Source organism: Lepidochelys olivacea (assembly GCF_965140295.1).
Source record: "Lepidochelys olivacea isolate rLepOli2 genome assembly, chromosome: 7".
NCBI classification, from domain to species: domain Eukaryota; kingdom Metazoa; phylum Chordata; order Testudines; family Cheloniidae; genus Lepidochelys; species Lepidochelys olivacea.
This window is the reverse complement of record NC_140417.1, coordinates 37,960,731-37,981,616: the sequence shown is the minus strand read 5'-3', so window position 1 is coordinate 37,981,616 and position 20,886 is coordinate 37,960,731. Positions and strand designations below refer to the sequence as shown.

Below are 20,886 nucleotides of genomic sequence, written 5' to 3'. Positions count from 1 at the left end.
ATAAGAAGTGGATCAACCATTCACAGATAAATACGTAGGTCTCAGTTTGAAGAAATATTTCTGCAGCTGCAACACAATAGAGTGGTACTAAAGATAGCTGATATCTTACAAATTGTAGCTCTCCCTTATCAACATCTCCTTCTCCCCTCTCAAATGTAACATTGTGGTTTTCCATCCAATTTCACAATTAAACAATTAAAATTGTATGTTTCTTAGGAGCAGAACATGATCCAATTGTTGGCGCATGTTTAAATTACTTTTTTGGGAGTCAGTAACATATGGCCTGATCCAGTGCTCATTGAAGTCAATGGGTTGAATACATGAAGGCTAAAAAGCATGTTAGAAATACCTCCCTGTGTTTCTTACTTCAGTTGAGGTGAATAACAGATAATTACTTATGTGTGGGAAAATGGAAGGAAGAGAGAGTGAATTGTCAGGGGGGAAAAACAAATATTACCAAATATTTGGGAGGGGTCCATGCTTTGTTTTTCACAAATAAACTAATACAATCCTGGGTAAATGATGCATGCACTATATTTAAATAATCTGGCCCCAAGGATAGTCATTCCTAAGATAAATTCGTAGTATTCACTTGTTCACTTCTTTTAACAGATCTTGTCATTGGGCCTCACATCTGTTTATTCTGAAATAGATTGTTTCCAGATCCTAGAAGAAGAATTTTGCTGGTATTAGTTTTGCTAATTTGTTTTCAAATTGACTTATTCTAGTTGGGTATTTTTAACAGGCAGACTCATTGTTGTGACCTGAATTCGCTTTGTTCTAGTTTACAACATACTATTTTTTTGCATCAAGGACTTTTTTTCTCATTAACAAGTTATTTGAGTTTAAAAAACTCTGAAGTCCTTTAATATATCAGTGTAACAGAAGATGCCATTTACAAGATAGTCAAAATAAAATAGTTGCAATTATTTGTAACACTTACTAGGACTTGTATTTAAAAATGAGCATAACAGCATATGAAGTAATGTAAATGTGAACATATGTCTATCTATAGAAAAAGTATTGTACCTACATAACTACAAATTAAACATTTAAGGGTAATATGTTATTGGATGTAAACTATTAAAATACACGTTAAAGAGATAATATTATTTTATTAACTAACTTTCTGAACTTTGAATTCTTATAGTAAAACACTTGTGAAACTAAGAGAGGACAAAAACATTAATAGACGCTTTTTAGGAGTGAAAATCAGTTCTGTATTTTAAAAGAAATTGCTTTCCTTGAATTATTTAAAAAATTACCCTCTCCAAATCCCAAAACTCCAGGAAGTGGGTTCCCAGCAAGTGTAGGAAATCTGTGGGAATTACTGGCCCTTTCTGCGAACTCTTTTTAATGCTGGAAGAAAGTTTGCTTCAGTGGATTTATCTGGATTTTAACCCAAAAGCAAAACTACTAGGTATATTGATGCGTATTTACACATCCCATGCCAACTTTCATGGGTTTCTTAACAATGGTTTATGCCTTTATAGTCTTTCAGTAGGATAATGTATGTAGGAAGGATACATGAAACTCAATCCCATTTTTACTTTTATTTTTAGCCATTCGTTATTTACGACATGAACTCCTTAATGATGGGTGAAGATCAGATCAATTGCAAACATGTCACACCCCTGCAGGAGCAGAACAAAGAGGTGGCAATTCGCATCTTCCAGCGGTGTCAGTTTCGCTCAGTGGAGGCAGTGCAGGAGATCACAGAATTTGCCAAAAGCATTCCAGGTTTTGTGAACCTTGACCTGAATGATCAAGTAACTCTCCTGAAATACGGTGTCCACGAGATCATATATACGTTGCTGGCCTCACTGATGAATAAAGATGGAGTTCTCATATCCAATGGACAAGGATTCATGACGCGGGAGTTTCTGAAGAGTCTGAGAAAACCTTTTTGTGACTTTATGGAGCCCAAATTTGAGTTTGCTGTGAAGTTCAATGCACTGGAACTAGATGATAGTGACCTGGCAATATTTATAGCTGTCATTATACTCAGTGGAGGTAAGCACTGCCTTATTTAATATGCAATTTTATATAATAGGGTTGCTGTTTTTAACTCCTGTGAAAACAGACAAGGGATCACTACTAAGAGATCAAGACCAGATTGCTTAAATGTAGCCTTTGATCAGCTCTCTACTGTCTTGATATTCCTTGCTTTCCTTCAGTCTCAGTCACAAACTGCCAATGCAAATGTGCTGTTGTTACTGATTGAGCTGGACATGCCTGCTGAGTCAGCAGTATTTTTCATCTTAAAAAAATTAAATCAGAATGGTCTTACTTAAAACAGCAAGGGTGGGAATCTTACCAGCAAAACCATTTAAAAGTCACCCTACTGTAGTAAGAATTCTTTTTCACCTACAATTAGCTTGTGCAGCCTCTTAATTTTATATTAATAGCTTGGATTCAATAAGAATTTCAAATGAATAAGTACTCAGCATTTGACTCTCAGGAATGTAAGGTTATTTGAATTCAGTCAATGATATTGACCCACATAGGGTTTTGTTCACCTTAAAAAGAAAAAAAAAATTAATGAGTTACTCAAGAAAGTGAGAGCCTATTAACACTAGGAAAAAAACATGCCCTCATGGTCGGTTCAACCTTTTCTATGCTGCTAGGCTAATAGCAGTGTCTATGCTTTGTGGACAGAACGGGTACAGAAGTTAAGGCATCAATGTGTATGCAGTATCTTCAACTTTATGCCAAAGAGGACAGTGAATTTTCACTCTTCTTTAGAAGAAGCAATTGGTATCGCCCGCCTTTTTCTAACGCTGTCACATCTCTGGTATTCTGTGGATCAGTTTTCAGGCAGCTGTCCAAAGCAGCACTCTTTCCATAGAAAACCAGATACATCAAGCCTACACTGTAGGCCAGGGTCAGCTCTTCTATGCTGGTGCCATTGACGTCAGTGTTACAACTGTAACCCAAATGAGAATTTGGCCCAGCTGGCCTGTATGCTTATTCTCAGTTCTGCACCACAGATGTCATGGCAGACCTGTGCACGTTTCTGAATTCAGGTCTTCAACACAGCAAAGCAGAGTGCTTTTTTTATTGAATTATCTTTAAACATAAACACCACATGCTAACATACAAAAATCAAACATTTTGTTTGAAGTGTGTTGTTATGTATGATATACCATACATCACGTTTAAATTAATGTAAAATTACTTTCTGGCATTATGTTTCATTCAGGGAAAATATCACAAAATGTTCTATTAGACTAGCTAAATCCACTTCAAACAAGTACAACTTTTCTCAGAAGACCTTTGCTTGAGCAAGACTTTCAAACAAATGGATCCCTGAGGACTTTGAATTAATTCAATAAAGCAGAATATGATAGGAGTACATTTTTGGTTGGCTGGGGAGGGATGGACTTATACAATCTTAAAAAGACACTCCAGAAAGTGAGCCAATAAAGTCTGAGTTTTTTGATATTACAGAAAAGTTAACAGATGAGAAACAGGCCCTTAAAAGCTCTCCCATTTCTAACTGAAAAAAGGGAACTCATAATCTGTAGCTGCAAAACTGGGTCTGTTAAATTTCAGTGGTGTTTGTTTTGCATTAGAGGAAACAAGTATGAGGTAAGTAATCTTACATTTTGGATCCCAGGAGGATAATAACCCACTAAGAAATGTTAACTTCTGTGAACCAGATTAATCAACCAATAATAATTTTTCTTACATGAATAATCTGAAAACCGAGATTCATGAACCACTTTTTGAATTTAATTAATTAGTTTTAATTAGTTCAGAATCTCATCCAGCCACTGTACATAAAAATCCTATAGTTTTCTGATATGAAAACAGATTTCTGAAGGTGATATCCTTCTACCTGCTTTCAGGACTGTTTTAAAATAAGAAAGACGATGTTTTGAAAAAGCTCATCCCTTATCCAAGACAATGACAACTTGCTTCCTACTTGGGGATGTCCTCTAGTCTACAGAGTCAAATTGTACCTATAACAAACTAATGTTTATAATCCGTTCCAGCTGTGGTTTATATTAATATGTTCTGTGGGAGTACATGAAGGACAGTGTTCCTTCTTTGCAGTAGGTAATTTAATACAGACAGGTCTGACGAAATATGGAAGTGAAACCCTGCTCTTTTGGATGCTCTTGCTGATGTTTCAGTGGGAAGTTAGCCTACCAAAATATTGAAGAATCAGGCCAGTGTCACCTGAAAATATGAGTTCTAAAACCACTACACCTTTATTCAGAGACCACTGACTCAAAGAATACTGTAATGTTAAAGCCATCTCAAAAAGTCTTTTGGGTATATGTTGCAATACCACAGAAATGGAGAAAAAACCTAGTGACTTCTCTCAGAAACTTACAAAAACACTCCAGCCAAATGCTTTGCTTTTGGGTAAGTGATTCTGTAATAGCCTAGGGAAATAATGTTGGCTCCACTGTCTCCTTAAGTGGTACCTCTTACACTGTTTAAAGAGAAAAAGAAAGAAAAAGAGAGCTGGAGATATTTCCAGCTGAAACATTACACAGGAAAAATTTCTGTTTGTGAAATGAAATCATTTGGAATTTATCACAGTTTCTCTAAAACTTATACATTTCTTGAGACTGAAACAGTACCATTTACGGTCTATTTTACAAGGCAAAATGCCCACATCAAAATGACAGAGAGAAGCGACAAATTAACAATAATGGCAACAAATTAAAAATAATCCCACCTCCATAGTCACCCACTTGAGTTCTAGCTGAGCCATTCAAAGCACAGTGGGATTCATTCAGTTTCAGTCATTTCAAATGTTGCACTGTGCTCATTATTATAATGCTAAACAGCTGTTCTTAATGTGCCATTGTACATTTTACTTAAAAAGAATACTGAAAATATTTAATTCAGGCAAAAAAAATAAATTACATAAAAAAATGCTGATGAGACAGAGTTGCTGTTCATGGGCAACAGAATAATCCCCATTTCTTAAAAGAGACATTTTTTTATCCCGTTGTTAGCAATGTAAAATTTTCATCAGAGCATTTTTTTTAGTTACTGTAATTTTGAGAAACACATTCTGGTAAAATGAGATTTAGAAAAATGTTTTCAGAAAAGTTTTTTCCCTTCCTGTCATCACCTGCATCATGTACTCCTAGAGGCAGATCCTCAGCTGCTGTGAATGGTCACAGATCCAGTGAAATCAATGCTGAAGGTTGCCCCAACCTCTTGCAGGCCATTAAAAACAAGAACTCTAGGATGATAGATGTATTTGCTGTTCTGTGACATCCAAGCAACCCTGGCTTCAATAGGTAAATGGTTTCACTATTTAACAGTACTACTAAATGAGAAACATTCCAAGAAGCTGAACAGTGTGTTCAGAGGAAGCCCTTGAAACAGGAGATCTGAGAGGGAGCAGCATGTAGACTATTTAAGATTTTCAGCAGTTCCATAGAGAAAAGGACTGTTTCTTAATGCTGTATTTTCTTTCTTTAAAAAAAAAAAAAATCCTGCAAATAAGCTTGTGAATAGTGCTGTATTGATACCCCTGGAGACCTTGATCTGCAGAACAGCTGTGGCACTGTGTATGCAGGCTTCCCCCTACAGTCCTGCCAATGTGCTGCAACACTGACCTAGAAGGGCTACCTTTAGGGGGAGAGAATAGTTCAGGCTTTATACCCATTAAGTCCTTAAACTGGCTGTCAACAAGGGTGGATTTAAGATACCTTTTCTCTGGGAAGAGGATTGCAACTATATGCTCATTTCTAGGGCCCTACCAAATTCACGGTCCATTTTGGTACATTTCATGGTCATAAGATTTTTAAAATCGTAAATGTCATGATTTCAGCTATTTAAATCTGAAATGTCATAGTGTTATAATTGTAAGGGGTCCTGACCCAAAAAAGAGTTGGGGGGGGCACCAGGTAATTGTAGGGGGGGTGTTGCGGTACTGCTACCCTTACTTCTGTGCTGCTGCTGGCGGGGATGCTACCTTCAGAGCTGGGCAACTGGAGAGTGGTGGCTGCTGACCCAGAGCCCAGCTCTGAAGCCAGAGCCGCTGCCAGCAGCAGCACAGAAGTAAGGATGGCAAGATATGGTATTGCTATCCTTGCTTCTATGCTGCTGCCTGCAGAGCTGGGCCCTCAGTCAGCAGCCGCCATTCTCTGGCCGCCCAGCTCTGAAGGCAGCAGCGCAGAAGTAAGGGTGGAACGGTATGGTATTTTCGCCATTACTTCTGTGCTGTTGCTGGCGAAGTGCCACCTTCAGAGCTAGCTGCCACTCTCTGGCCACCCAGCTCTGAAGGCAACGGAGAAGTAAGGATGGAACTACCACGGCCCCCTAAAATAACCTTGCAACCCCCCCACAAACCTCTTTTGGGTCAGGACCCCCACTTTGAGAAACGCTGGTCTTCCCTGTGAAATCTGTATAGTATAGAGTAAAAGCACACACAAGATGGTGGGAGACCAGATTTCACCGTCTGTGATGCACTTTTCATGGCCGTGAATTTGGTAGAGCCCTACTCATTTCACAGGCAGTCATTATCTTTCAAGTTGGAAGGCCACTTGCTTGGCTTCATATCAAAAGAGAAAAGTCCCACATATAAACATTTATGATGGGGAAATGATACTTGAAAAACTAATATTTTTGCATCAAAATGGAAAGAAATCTCAGTGTTTAATAGGAGGTATCAAAGTAATGCAAGCAGACTGAAAGGGAAATATTAGACTTCAAAAGTGGTCTGTTTCATGCCCATTTCTGGATTAATTTGAAAGCACGCTTTTTCTCCACACTAGCATACCCTCCTCCTATAAAGTTTGTAATTGACAAGATTACTGCAAAAGAGATAAAAGTGTGTTAATGGAGGCTGCAAGGGAACCTCTGTGAGAGGAAGGCCAAAGGGGAAGAAGGAAAGGGCTTTTTCTATTGTTCCTGGTCCTCTTTTTAAGGGGAATAAGACTTCTAGCTGTGTACATTAATTTGGATTGGATTGGTAGAAAGGAGTATCTCATTTTACAAACTAGCACAATGGTGAAGGCAATTCTAAGCCTATCCCCTCCAAACATGTGTAAATCGTTGTTTAATTAAGCTAAAGTTAACTGTGTAGAACTTATTCTCCTCTGTGTCTCATTTACTTTTCTGCTGTGGTTTCCTGGTGTTTTTTAGTGTTGCCAAAATACCTGGTAAAGAGCTTGAGGTATCTTTAAAATTCTATAAAGCTGAGTGTGGCTGTGGTATGACATTTCTGTGTACCTTTATTTCACTGGGCAAGATCTTATGCTGGTTGCATATAGAGAGAATGAAAATTTGTTTGATTGGCTGTTTTTTCCCATTATGTCTCTGTCTTTTTCTTTGTTCAGGTGTGTTTGAGTTTATAAAATAATTCTCCAGATAGAACTAAAGAACTATTTTACGTGTGTATGTATATGTATTTATGAGGGTTTATGTGTATATTGTTCAGATAGAAATACTTTTACATATGAAGGACTAGAGCATACTAAGTTTCTGATTCTACTACGTTGCATCCCAACTGTGAAAAGTATTAAGAGAAGGTGAATTAAAACATTGATACACTGAGGCTCTGATTCAGGAAAACACTAAAGTACATACTTGAGTCCATCCATAATATTAAGTACACAGGGGGCATGGATCAGTGTTCACATCGCACTCCACGTCAATACGCGGGATAGGGAAGCTCATGATCCAACTGGCAGACCAAATTCAGTGATGAATCCTGGTCACATGCCACCTGCGGCATATTGCTCATCTGCTAAGAAGATTAAGTACATGGTTAAGTGTTTTGCTGAATCAGGGTCTGATTGACCCAACACCCTACCTTGCCCTCTCCCAGCCATCCCCCACCCCCCGCAACAATATAGCACATTGAGCACTAAAATGCATGCTTAACTAAGTTTTCTCATTTACTTTGCTTTAGAATTTGTAGAGAAAAATAATCTTTTAGAGCTTTTCCTGTGGTTTTAGGATTAATGTTGGGGAGTTTACCATGCTTACAAAGTATTATATTAAATACAATGGCTTTTTTTAAAAGCACATATCTTAGCATATGTGTCTTCAATTTGATTTTTCTTAGTTTACTGATCAAACCAAGCTTTTACTCATTAGCAGTTTAGAGCATGTACATCTGGAGTCTATACAGACTCATGCATCATCAGTAAAATGACAGCTTCTGCATCACTGGTGATAATGCACAGCCAAAAAGAAGTTAGCTTCACTATCAGATGCTACACTGAGTTTGTAGGGCTTAATATTAGAGAAAAATTGTCCTTTTGTCTTGTAAACAGAGGTGTATTAAAAGCAGGATCCTTGTGATCTAGATTCCTTGGTTCAGAGTGGATCCCTACACTGTAGTGAGTCTGAGCAGAAGCCCTGACTGACTCTGGGGAGAGAACATACACCAAGAACCTGTCTCTGTGGGGTAAACTGGGATGAAGTATTCTGCTTAGGTAGGAAAGAACAAGGAGTCTGTCAGGGTTGGGGTAAAGACATGTCCAGGGGTGAAAGTAAGGTGGTATGGCCCAGTACGGCATACCAGTAAAAAGTGGCTGTCTGTACCAGCCCGTACTGCTGACTTTAAAGTACTGCGCTTAAAGCACTGTCGTGGCAGCGCTTTAACATAGCCGCTCCTTTTGTGCCCCGCATTGGCAGCCCTTCCTGGTCCTTACTGGCAGGGCCGCCGACGGTGGGGGGAGCAAAAGGAGCAGCTACCCCAGGGCTGGCGATTTAAATCACTGCTGGAGCCCCGGGCAGCGCGGACGGGCTGGCTGGCTGGGGGAGGCTGACCCCCCCCCAGCCCCACCCCTTCCACCCGAGACCCTGCCTCTTCCTGGTGGAGGAAGCTGCCCTCCCCCACCATACTGGTAAGAGAAATTTTACTTTCACCCCTGTACTTGTCTCAGGAGAAGGGGATGCTAGAAGTTTTGGAGAATGTAAGCCATCTTTAGTCTTAATTCACTCGTGCTATAAATTTAGCAAATTTGTTCAGGAAGTCTCTGAGACAGAATAAATAGGGAATCTACCAGGTCATTTTTGCATAGTCATTCCTCTGACTATAGATGGTGCCAAGCTAGGGTTGCCAACCCTCCAGAATTGTCCTGCAGTTTCCAGGAATTAAAAATTAATCTTTAATTAAAGATTATGTCATGTGATGAAACTTACAGGAATATGTCCAACCAAAATTGACAACCTTCGTCCAAGCAGTAAGTCTGGTTCCAGATCCCATCTCCACCACTTAATAGCCCACAAATTTGGAAGAATGTTTGGATGTGGGAATTTGGTCTGTCCAGTTGTAAAAAGGTCTAGCTACAAAGTTTGGATCCAGATCCAGACTCTGTCAGTCTGAGTGCATTCGGACCCAGGATTTTGGTTCTGGCCTATCTCTGCTTCTGACTTATTTGGTCTCCTACTGTATGTTTTGGAGCAGTTCATGAGCCCTGAATAGCTGTTCTTTGTTAACTGTTATATTAAATCATTTGACCACAATATGAAAAATTTGAGGTTTCATCACTGAATACTACCAAGGATTTTAGCATTGACCGTTATAAAAATTACCCTTGTAGTAATCATGTCAGAACAAGGAAATACTTCCTAATCAGACCAGCAACTGCAGATAACTACTGTGGGCTTTGAACCAAAAACTTGACGAGTGCACTGCATGTTACAGACTGGTGAGTAAAACCCAAACTGCTGAGTCATATCTGCCTCTGCAGCAGAAATAGCACTAGAAAAAAAGTGTTTAATCAGCCATTATGTCTCTTTATGTATTTTATCATATTATGATTTCAGAATGTCTATTTAAACTCCAAATGACCTTGACTAATGATGGTTGTTACAGACATAAAATGTAATGTAATTTTGCATGCTAGCATAAAACATAAAGACATGCAGATGGACGTTTTGTAAGTGAGAAATAACAAAAAATATAGTTAATTTTAAGGACATTCAAGCCTGAAAGAAGCTTCCAAATATGTAAAATCTATTTTTTGTCTAAGAAAAAGTGAAGTATCACTTTAGACAGATACAGACAGGTAATTTAGACCCAAAATTTGGGGGTTGTTTTGAAAAAAAGTACTCTATAAATCTCAGAACAATTTTAATTAACTTTTTTTTCAATAATTGAAGACAGTTTATTTGGATTTAAACATTGTCCTGCAGTGTTTCCAAACCAAATTACATAGACTTGTACTAATGAATGAGAACCAGAAAGCAAAACTAACCAATAATAAACAAAAAGTGAAATAGTCTAGTTTGCTTCCATTGTCCAAGCCAGGCAAAAGACAGACAGTTAGAATGAGTACAAGTGGTGAAAAGTAAATTAGACTTTTAAAATACTTTCAGTTTTAATAACCTGAAATGACCTTTGTAACATAGATGAAGAAATAGTCTTAAAAATTATGATGGTTACCTAAGCTCCCTCTAAGCTGCACAGTCAGGCAGCTGCCTATTAAGTGTTGTGCAGGTGCTCAGGGCTGCGTCAGGGAGAGATGCCTCTCCCACAACACTGGACCTGCTGTGGCACCCCTCCCTGGCCCCGACCCAGCCCAGTGCCGTACCTGCCGCGGCTGGGGGACAGGCACCCCTCCCCAGGCCCGACACAGCCCAGCCCCAGACCTGCCACAGCCAGTGGACAGGCACCCCGAACCCAGCACAGCCCCTGACCTGCTGCGGCCAGGGGACAGATGCTCCTCCCCCAGCCCCAGTCCAGCCTCAGACCTGCCACAGCCAGGGGACAGGTGCCCCGCCCCGACCCAGCACAGTCCCGGCCGGGGAACAGGTGGCCCTCCTCCAGCCCGAAGCTAGACCTGCCGTGGCCGGGGGACAGACACCTGTCCCCCCAGCCCAGGTGCTGCTGTGGGGAAAGAGAGTTGAAGGGGAGTCCTCTCTCCCCACTGTAGCCTCAGGAAGCCACACTGCACCCTAAACCCCTCATCCCCAGCCCCGCCCCAGAGCCCGCACCCCCAGCCAGAGCCCACCCCCACACCCCAAACCTCTGCCCCAGCCCTGAACCCGTCATCCCCAGCACCACCCCAGAGCCCAAACCACCAGCCAGAGCCCTCACCGTCCACACCCCAACCCTGAGCCCCCATCTCTGGCCCCACCCTACATCCTGCACCCCCAGCCAGAGGCTTCACACACACACCCACTCCCCAACCCTTTTCCCCAGTCCTGAGCCCCCTCCACTCTCTGAACCCCTCAGCTCCAGCCCACCATATGAATTTTGTTATGTGCACCAATATGGAGGTGATGTGATCTCCATATCGGTGCACATAACAAAATTAATTCCGCACATGGGTGTGAAAAATTAGAGGAAACACTGATGGTTACCAGGATGATAGCCGTTTAATAACTCTTCCATAGCACTGCACTCTGTGCTTGCAGGGAATGGACTCAATGCGCTCTGTTCTCCAGTAACATTGACAGTTACACCATCCTCCCACTCACATGAGCTTAAAGATAATATCCTGTCACCGCTCTCTCATCCTGATCTTCTCTCACCTTAACAGTTGCCACCTATTCATCCTTGCCCCCCTTTCACCTCCTTTCTTTCTACTATGGTCTGTGAAAATGCTGTGGCTAGGACTGATCCACCTCTCCCACTGCTTAGTCTATCCTCTCTTCAAATCTATATGCTGGCTTCATCTCACTTGCCATGTCAATGTGTTCCCTGCCCATATCTTTGCTTCTTATTTCTATCTACCCCCCTCTAACTATCTGTGCCTGAGTGGCATACGCGCCAGTGTGCACAGCACTATGTCGGCTGGAGACGCTCTCCAACTGACACAGCTACCACCACTCTTTGAGCGGGTTTTAGTATGTCAACGGGAGAGTTCACTCCCATAGGCATAACGCAGCTACACAAGTACTCTTACAGCAGCACTGCTGTATCGGTACAGCAGTGCTGCTGTAAGCATGTACGTGTAGGCATGGCCTTAGTTTGTACTGACATTCCTGGTTTTTATGTAGCCTGTTGTAAAACTAGGCAAATACTTAGATGAGTTGATGTGCCCCTGGAAGACCTCTGTGTACCCCTGGGGTACTCATACCCCTGGTTCAGAACCACTGATCTATGCTCTTCCCAAGGCTCTCAACTAAAGACTCCATATGTATTTCCCACTCTTATATCTTCTTCTGTAGTGCCACCTCTGCCTGGAGCTCCCTCTCTTTGTGCCCTGAATCACCTCCCTTCCCATACTAATCCCTGCACAAAAAACACATCTTCTTCTACCACAGTGAGTGTGGTTAACTTCAAGCTGTACAGGTAAAGCTTGCAGCTTCAACCCTCGTGTCTCATAGGTTTGAACAGTATTGTCTTGTGTCTGATCTAAATAAGCTTCTTGAGACAGAGATCGTGTCATCCTCTGTTTGTAGAAGAGCATAGCACACAAAATAATGGCTCATATCCTGAAGTCCTTACTCAGGCAAAATCTGTACTGCCTTCAATAGGACTTTTCCTTTCTCGGGATCTGGCTTATTGAAAAATAACATTTTATGATCCGATAGGCCTTTGCCATCTCCAGTTTCACTGATCCTAGTTCCAGTGCTTCATTATAAAGCCATGCTTTATAAAGGTTTTATAAAGGAGCCTAAGGAAATCAGGCACTTAACTCCCACTGAACTTCAGTGGAATTTGAATGCCGAATTCACTTAGGCCCCTTAGTAAATCCCAGCCTAGATGCTGACATTCTGGGTTTGCTTCAGAGGTCCTGCAAGTCAGATTTGGGGATCATGAGATTTGCCTTGATTTGGGTTTTACATCTGAAAATCTCACACCTTGATAATTCCCAGCATTAAGAGAGATGGGGAAAATGGAGGCTAATCCCAAGGGAAATAGAAGCTATGGTCTTCATGCTTGTTTGACTTGTATTTCGCTGTGCACTGAGTCATATCCAGCTGGTTCAGTGTTCCTCTTCAGCAAGGCAGTGAAATTTAAAGCTATAGCATCCCAAAAGACAAAATTATTAACAGCTTAGAAATATCCAGTTGGGAGGTTTATGAAGGATTGATATGAGCAAATGTATATAGTGCCGACTTTAATGTACCCAGGTAGTCTGAAAATAAGTCTTGACAATTTATCCAAAGTCTGGTAGGTAGTTTTAAAAATAAGTCTTGATGATATTTCTAAAGTCCTCTAGGAAATCAATAAGAAGGTATTGTTCATTTTCTGTTTGCAGATATTTACACTACAAGATATTTTTGGTTATAAAAGTCTAATATTGCCAGTAAACTGGTATTTGTTTATAAAATATGTTTATGTAAGTGACCTCTGCCAGCCAAGCACAGGTTAATAATTAAATCAGGATTTATAGTTTTGCAACAAAGGAAGACATTCTTTAAAAATGTACTAAAACATTTGGGATAATGATTTCTGGGAAAAGATTACTATTGTGTGTAGTACACTGAGTGAAGAGGAATAGCTAGTTTCTAGAACATCCATGCCGATAAATCCTCACTTTCCTCTACATAATACATATTTTTGCTTCAGTTTAAGTAATGATTTCCTCTCTTTATGATTTTGTAATTGCTGTGTTAAATATATACTTGTAAATGCTAGAAATGAGCTTGAGACAAAACCCCAAATCCAAGTGCCCCTGAATTTCAAAGCTCAGATTTTGATCTGCAGCTGCATCATACTCAGATTCTGTTTGAGAAGAACTGGGATGACACATTAAACACTGCTCTTATATAGGAGAGATCGTTGCATTATGATGAAAATTGCTTTCTCCTTTCCATATCCACCAAAATAACAAGCCACTAGTTTTGGTAACTAAATCAGAGGTTGTTCTGCAGAGTAGTAACCATAGGATTACTAATCTAGCCCTTTATAATGTCCAGGCCTGATTCTCCAGTGGACTAAGGTCCTTTTAGGTCACCCTGGTAAAATAAAAGGGGCAAAGATGACCCCTTGGCTATATGCACTGTAAAGGGAATCTCCCCATCTGGCATAGAGCTGGTTTAAGACCTATACACTGACCCTGCTCCCAGGTGACAGGCCAGAGGCAAAGAGGAAATGCAGCCAGAGTACGGTGCACTCCAACTATTTTCTGCTTCCCGGGGCCTATAGTTTCTTGGCTTGTCTGCACTTGGCATTTCTAACATTGGTGTAGCTGTAGTTGCCCTGGTGCAAACCCCTAATGTAGACACATTACATCTGTGTAAACCACAGTATATGCCAGGGGTCAGCAACCTTTTAGAAGTGGTGTGCCAAGTTTTCATTTATTCACTTTGATTTAAGGTTTCGTGTGCCAATACTACATTTTAACATTTTTTAGAAGGTCTCTCTCTATAAGTCTATATATTATATAACTAAACTATTGTTGTATGTAAACAAGGTTTTCAAAATGTTTAAGAAGCTTCATTTAAAATTAAAATGCTCATCTTACGCCGCTGGCCCGCTCAGCCCGCTGCCGGCCTGGGGTTCTGTTCACCTAGGCCGGCAGCAGGCTGAGTGGGGCCTGCAGCTGGGACCCCAGCTGGCAAGAGGCTGGCAGCCAGAACCCCAGACCGGCAGCGGGCTAAGCGGGGCCGGCGGCTGGGACCCCAAACCAACAGTGGGCTGAGCGGCTCAACCCACTGCCGGTCTGGGGTTCTGTCTGCTGGCTCCTGCCAGCCAGGGTCCCGGCTGCCGGCCCCACTCAGCCCGCTGCCGGTCTGGGGTCCCGGCCCTGTCCACACAGAGTAGGTACCTACTTTCTCCCTGGTTCTGGCCCATTCTCTTCCTCTCTCTGCACTGAGATGAGGGTGAGAGTGCACTGAGAACAGAGTTGGGGGTGAAGGAGCAGGCTGGGGATTGGGGTGCAGGGTCTGGCCAGGAGCTAGAATGAGGGAGGGGGCTCAGGGTTGGGGCAGGAGGTTTGGGTGTGGAGCACTTACCTGGGCAGCTGCCATTTGGTGCGAGGGTGCAGGTGGGAATGTGGGTGTGTGTGTGCAGGAGCGCCCGTTTGGTGCTCAGGGTGGTGGTGGGGATGTGGAGGGGTGCAAGAGTCAGGGCATGGGGTGTGGGGAGGCTGCGTATGTGTTGGGGGTGCAGGAGTCAGGGCTGGGGGTGTGTGAGGAGGGTGCAGACGTCAGGGGGCAGCTGGATATGTGTGGGGGGTGCCGGAGTCAGGGCTGGGGTTGTTGGTGGGGTGCAGGGGTCAGGGCAGAGGGCTGGAGGTGTGGGCTGGGGTCGTGGGGGTGCTCCCAGCCCCCTGCCCTGAGTGGCTAATGGCAGGAGGCTGGAGGGGATATGCCGATTCCACCCCCTTCCCCAAGGTCCCCGGAGCAGAGAGCGTCCTGCGGCTCCGCTTTTCCCTCTCCCACTCCGTAGCAAGAGCCATCAGCTGATCGGCCGCAGGGAGGGAGAGGAGGAGGGGCAGGAACCCTGCACGCTGGGGGAAGAGGCCGGGAGAGGGGGAAGGAGAGAGCGGTGGGTGGAGAAGAGTGGGCCAGGCCGGGCAGGATTTTTAATTGCACACTGCTGTCCATGACAGACAGCAGCACGCCATTAAAAATTGGCTCGCGTGCCGTCTTTGGCACGTGTGCCATAGGTTGCCGACCCCTGATATATGCTATGCTTCTTATCCTGGTTCAGATTGCACCAGTACAAGTGGAGTTTCATAGCAGTGTGATGCATCTCCTGTAAGGGTTTGCACTGGGGGAAGCTACATCAGTTCTAGTTTCACTGGTGGCTAAAAACCTCAGTCTAGAGAAGGCCTAAAATATGGCAACATTGTAAAAGCAAAGTGAAAATGAAGTGAGATTCCTGTAAAGCTAGTGCCGAGTTAATCTGGTGACTGGAGAACAGGTACTTCATCTATCAACCCCAACTTCTGCCGGGCAATAATACCACCTAGTGCTTTTCATCAGTAGTGTTTTATAAAGGAGGTAAGCATCATTATCCCCATTTTACAGATGGGGAAATTGACACAGAGCAGTGACATAACTTGCCCAAGATTACCCTATAGGCCAGTGGCCAAGCTGGGAATAGAATCAAGGTCTCCTGGGTCCCAGTCTAGTGCTTTATCCATTATGACACACATCCTACAGAGTGCCTAATCAGTAATGTATTTAGAACACCCCTTCTCCTTTCCACACTGGACAGGTCTCCATATAGAAGAAAATACCTCCATTATGCCCAGATGTATGCACTGCTTTTTATTGATCGATTTGTGAGACTAATCTGTTGGCTAAGCAGTAAAATTATTAACTTCTGCTTTGTCATGGGCACATGTAGGCCATACCCCATGTAAAGTGGGTTTAGTTGGTTACATATTAGCAACCTAAGCAGTAACAAGTCATTGACAATCATTATCAAATGTGACAATCTAGTGCAATTACAATAGTGTTCGGCCATGACCTTAACTTCTGTGGCCATAGAATCAAATTTATTATTACATGAAGGCCATGAGTCATGTTAAATAATAATGGCCACCACCTAATAAAAGGAGTTGGAGGAGGGAGGCATTAGCAGAACAAATGTTTCTATTAAAGATTTAATCTGTCAAATGGTTTCACGTGAAATAAGAGATCTAAGCAAAGCTATTTTTAAAGAACAAGATAACAGTGAGTCTGAAAGCAGCATTGCACCGCAATGGAATGCTATTACTAAATAAAAAATCATGTATTCAAGTATTTCAGCCCAGATGGACACAGCATATTGGAAGGGAAAATGGAAAATTGGTCTCAGTATTAAAAGCCTGAAACAAAAAGAAGGGCCAGATTCTCCAGTTTCTTGTGGTTCCTTTGCATAGCTCATGTGCTGAAAGAGTTCAAATTCTGGTTGTAAATATCTAAAACAGAATTCCCCTCATCGAGGAGAACTCTCTGCTATCATGATACAGGCAGCTCCAGCACCAGCCCCCCCACCATCTCTAAGGAAGCAGTGTCACTGATGCAACAATCCTCCATTGGCATAAGGTTCCTGAGATCCCCTCTAACTGATGCTGGGGCAGAACCAGGGAACCATAAACAGCTCTTTGAAAACCAAGTGGAGTATGGACTTGGGGGAGAAGTAAGCACAAAATCTTTAAGTCCAGCAAGTTAGAATTATGAAGACACTGTGGCCCAAAATCTGTGGCCTTCAGTCATGTCTCCCAGTGAAGTCACATTTGTGGCTTGACTAGTTTGCTTTTTCAGCACCCATCCAAGTTTTTATATTACCCTCATCATCATAGGAAGAATCATTTGCAGATTTTAAAGAGGTATCAAGCACTAGTAGATCCAGTTATCTGTATGTTGATGTCCATTGATGAATTACCTAGTGAAGGCTTTGATGTCCTTCAGGTGTATCTTATTTACTTACTGTTCCTTCAACAAGGGAATCTGGAGTAGACTATGCATTGCAGTGTACTACATACATACCTTTATATCTGTAACTAACCAATGCTTGTACCCTTTCTAAGACTATTTTTCCTTGTGAATGCTCTAATAAAAGGCTGAGTCTGTTTAAAAAAAACATAGGAAATCAAACAGCATTCAAAAAGTGCCCCCTTTTAGATAGTGTGTTGGAGAAACCTTTGAGAAAGCAAATGACTGAGGTGTTCTTCTCCAAACCAAAGTTACTATTTTATTCACTAGTTCCTTCCCCCATACTTATTTTTCCTAGATCGTCCTGGTTTGTTGAATGTGAAACCCATTGAAGATATACAAGACAATTTGCTGCAAGCTTTGGAGCTCCAACTAAAGTTGAATCACCCAGAATCATCACAGCTGTTTGCAAAGTTGCTTCAGAAAATGACGGACCTCAGACAGATTGTAACAGAACATGTGCAGCTGTTGCAAATAATAAGGAAAACGGAGACAGATATGAGTCTTCATCCACTCCTACAAGAAATCTACAAAGACTTATATTAATGACCACAAAAATTCTAATCTGCTGACATAATGTACGTTCTTCAAATTGCACTATTTCTTTGAGGGAAAACATTACATACCGAAGAAATTACTGTGAAATACCATTTAAAAAAAGAGAGAAAGCTTTAGTATAGTAGATGTATTTTATGCATATTGTTTATAAAGACACATTTACAATTTACTTTTAATATTAAAAATGTCTATATCATGAAATTGTTGGCAGTATTTTCACAATTTTTTCACTATGTTATTTCTTAAACAAAATTGCTTGTCCAATATGTTTACAACTTCATTGAAGTTGGTTAACAGTGCAGTTAAATGTTCAACTTAAAAATAAATGTCTTCTTCCTCAAACATGTCTAGAGGAAATCCAAGATACTACATCTGGTTCTATAAGTGAAATTCAAAGTTAGCAACAAAAACAATGATTGAATCTCAGGTTATTGGAATTCTTCATGAGAACTCAAAAGACTAGAGTTTTACCTACTTGGCCTGATTACATCTGGACCCACTTTAAGACTCTTTTACACTGCCATCTCCAAATGTAAGTGACATCAGGAAACCATCGGCTGTTTACATTTTTAGGAACAAGAAGCCTTTTTAATTAACTTAGTCTAAGAGCAGTCTATGCTATGCAACTGGGGCTGAGACATATTTCACATTATGCACCACCATCAAGCAGCATATTCAGCTCAAAGTGCTATGTAAAATAGAAATAAAGTGACTTTTATGAACATCAAGCAGGGTTTGGATTTGTTCTTCAAGTCATAAACCCACAATATAATCTCCCACTGTGTTAGTTTGTCTTTCAGATGTCAGTGTTTCTCCTTGGGAACATGGAAGTTTTGTTCATCACTCATTCATTTTGTTGTGTGTTGTCCCCAACATGTTAGGTAAGAATACACTGAGGACCAAATTCAGAGGCTAGTTTGATTGAATCTAAGGGAAGCTGAAATAACTTGCACCTTCTTTTAGTACTCTCAGCATTGAATTCACACTCCCTTAGAGTCAGATCCAGGAATCAACATACACCCTTAGTGCCATCTGTGACATTGGTCCATTGAGGGAGTCTAGTTGATATAAGTCACACTGAGGGGCCAAAAGAGAGGGATGTTGCAAAAAGAGCAACTAACAGGAAGGCATATGGTAAAATAGGAAGTTGAGAAGAATCCCTTGTTTTTATTTGTATATCACTAAGTATGCCTTAAACTTAGTGAGCCAAGTGCAGAGGTGATGTGTAAGTGGACCAGGAGAAAGAATAAGTTTGTGTGCGAGTCTTCAGAATCTAGGCCAGATCTTTACTCATGGGTGAGTTTATTAATGTCATGACTGTTCATGTTATGGGAATGAATAATCCAACAAAAAGGAAAAAAGAGTATTCCGCTCGCTGACAAAGAATTTTCTGAGTATAATCTATTTATAGGAAACACACTTGAAGAAAAATTATGATAAACACATGAATACATCTTGGACTCAGCTACCATCTCTCTCCAGGCCAGTCTAATAAAAGAGCAGGGTAGCAATACTTTTTGTTAAATGCTTCTCTTTCATTGTTTCAGTACAATATATAAATACAGAGGGCAGATATATTTTAATTCAGAGGTTCTTGAAAAGTAAACTTCTCACCTTGTCCAATGCATATGGTCCCAATCACAGGCAAGCTTTTTTTAAATCAGTTTTTTAGTGACTTGGGAAGTTTTATGGAAGGGGATATAATTCTAGGGGGGATTTTAACAAGGTGCTTAATTCCATTTTGGATCAACTGTATGTACACAGAGGTACTGGGGAGGAGCAAGTGCAAATTTGTTGCATCACTTAGAAAATGAGGATCTGGGGGATGTCTGATGGGAAATGAATCTGGATGTCAGGGACTATACATATTATTCTGCTACTCATGGATCGTATTCCAGGATTGATATGATTTTCATTTCTAGAGTTTTGGCTAATATGGTCAAAAAAGCTAATCTGGGAGTTATAACTTGGTTGGATCATTCTGCTGCAAGACTGGGACTCAGAAGAAAAACAAAGGGCCTGGTGGTTGAATAGAGCTTTGTTATATCACCCCCTTATAACCATAAACTGGAGAAAAAAACAGTACTGAAAAGAATAAAATGATATGAGGGTTCTCTGAGATGCTGGAAAAGCAGTAGTGAAGAGAATACCTATACATAAAACATCATACCTCAAAAAGATGAGAGCTCTTGAAGAAGATACTTTAGTTAAATAACTTTCTTTTCTGGAAGGAGACATAAATCTATAGGATCTTAAAGAGTGTATAAGTTTAATCTTCCCTCTAATTTCAATTATTTTCTGTTACAAACAGGTAAGGCTAAGCAAACATTTAGCTATATTAAACAAAAATATTATGAAAAGGGCAATAAAGCTGATAGGCTTTTAGCAAGAGAGTTAATACAGAAACAGGATACATCAGCCATCCTTCTGATTAGAAATAAAAAGGGGTATTTAGTAACTGGCATCAGACAGATTTCTGAAATGTTTGCTAACTTTTTTCTATACTTTGTATACTTCAGAACATCCAAATCCTGAATTTATAAATAGATATTTGAGAAGTATAAAAATCCTCAGGTCTCAGAGGATGATGTGGCAGATCTTGATAGGAAAATTACGGCAGAGGAAGCTGAAGATGTAGTTAAGAATTTAAAATCCAAGAAATCTCCAGGTCCCACAGGTTTTCTGGGGAGTATTATAGAGCTCTGAACAAGTATTGGTCCCCATTTTAACTGAATTGTTTCAAGGCATGTTACAGAGGAATGAGATTCCAGATCCATTAAAAGTGGCAAAAATTGTAATCATTCTGAAAGAAAGAAAAGATGTTACCAATTGTGCGTCATACATACCTATTTCTTTAATTAACATGAATCCTAAAATTTAAGCCAAGGTGCTAGCAAACAGATTAAGTGTCATCTTGCCCAAATGTGTTCACCCGGACCAATCTGAATTCACTGTTGGCAGGCACCTGATAATATCAGAAGAACTCTCAATTAGATCTACAATTGTTAATTCTAGCAATTCTTCCTCTGTGCTGCTTTCTTTGGATACTGAGAAAGCCTTTGACTAGCTGGA

General features: G+C 41.1%; 1 protein-coding gene across 4 annotated transcripts in view; it reads left to right on the top strand.

Moving 5' to 3' along the window:
- PPARG (peroxisome proliferator activated receptor gamma) overlaps positions 1–17,910 on the top strand; it is a 107,150-nt gene extending 89,240 nt beyond the window's left edge. For all 4 annotated transcript variants that reach the window (XM_084633552.1, XM_084633551.1, XM_084633553.1 and 1 more), the window contains 2 exons: positions 1,563–2,013; positions 17,555–17,910. In XM_084633552.1, the coding sequence (XP_084489678.1) occupies positions 1,563–2,013; positions 17,555–17,802 (699 nt within the window). In that variant the 3' untranslated portion in view covers positions 17,803–17,910. The remainder of the gene's footprint in view (positions 1–1,562; positions 2,014–17,554) is intronic.
- Positions 17,911–20,886: the final 2,976 nt, after the last annotated feature.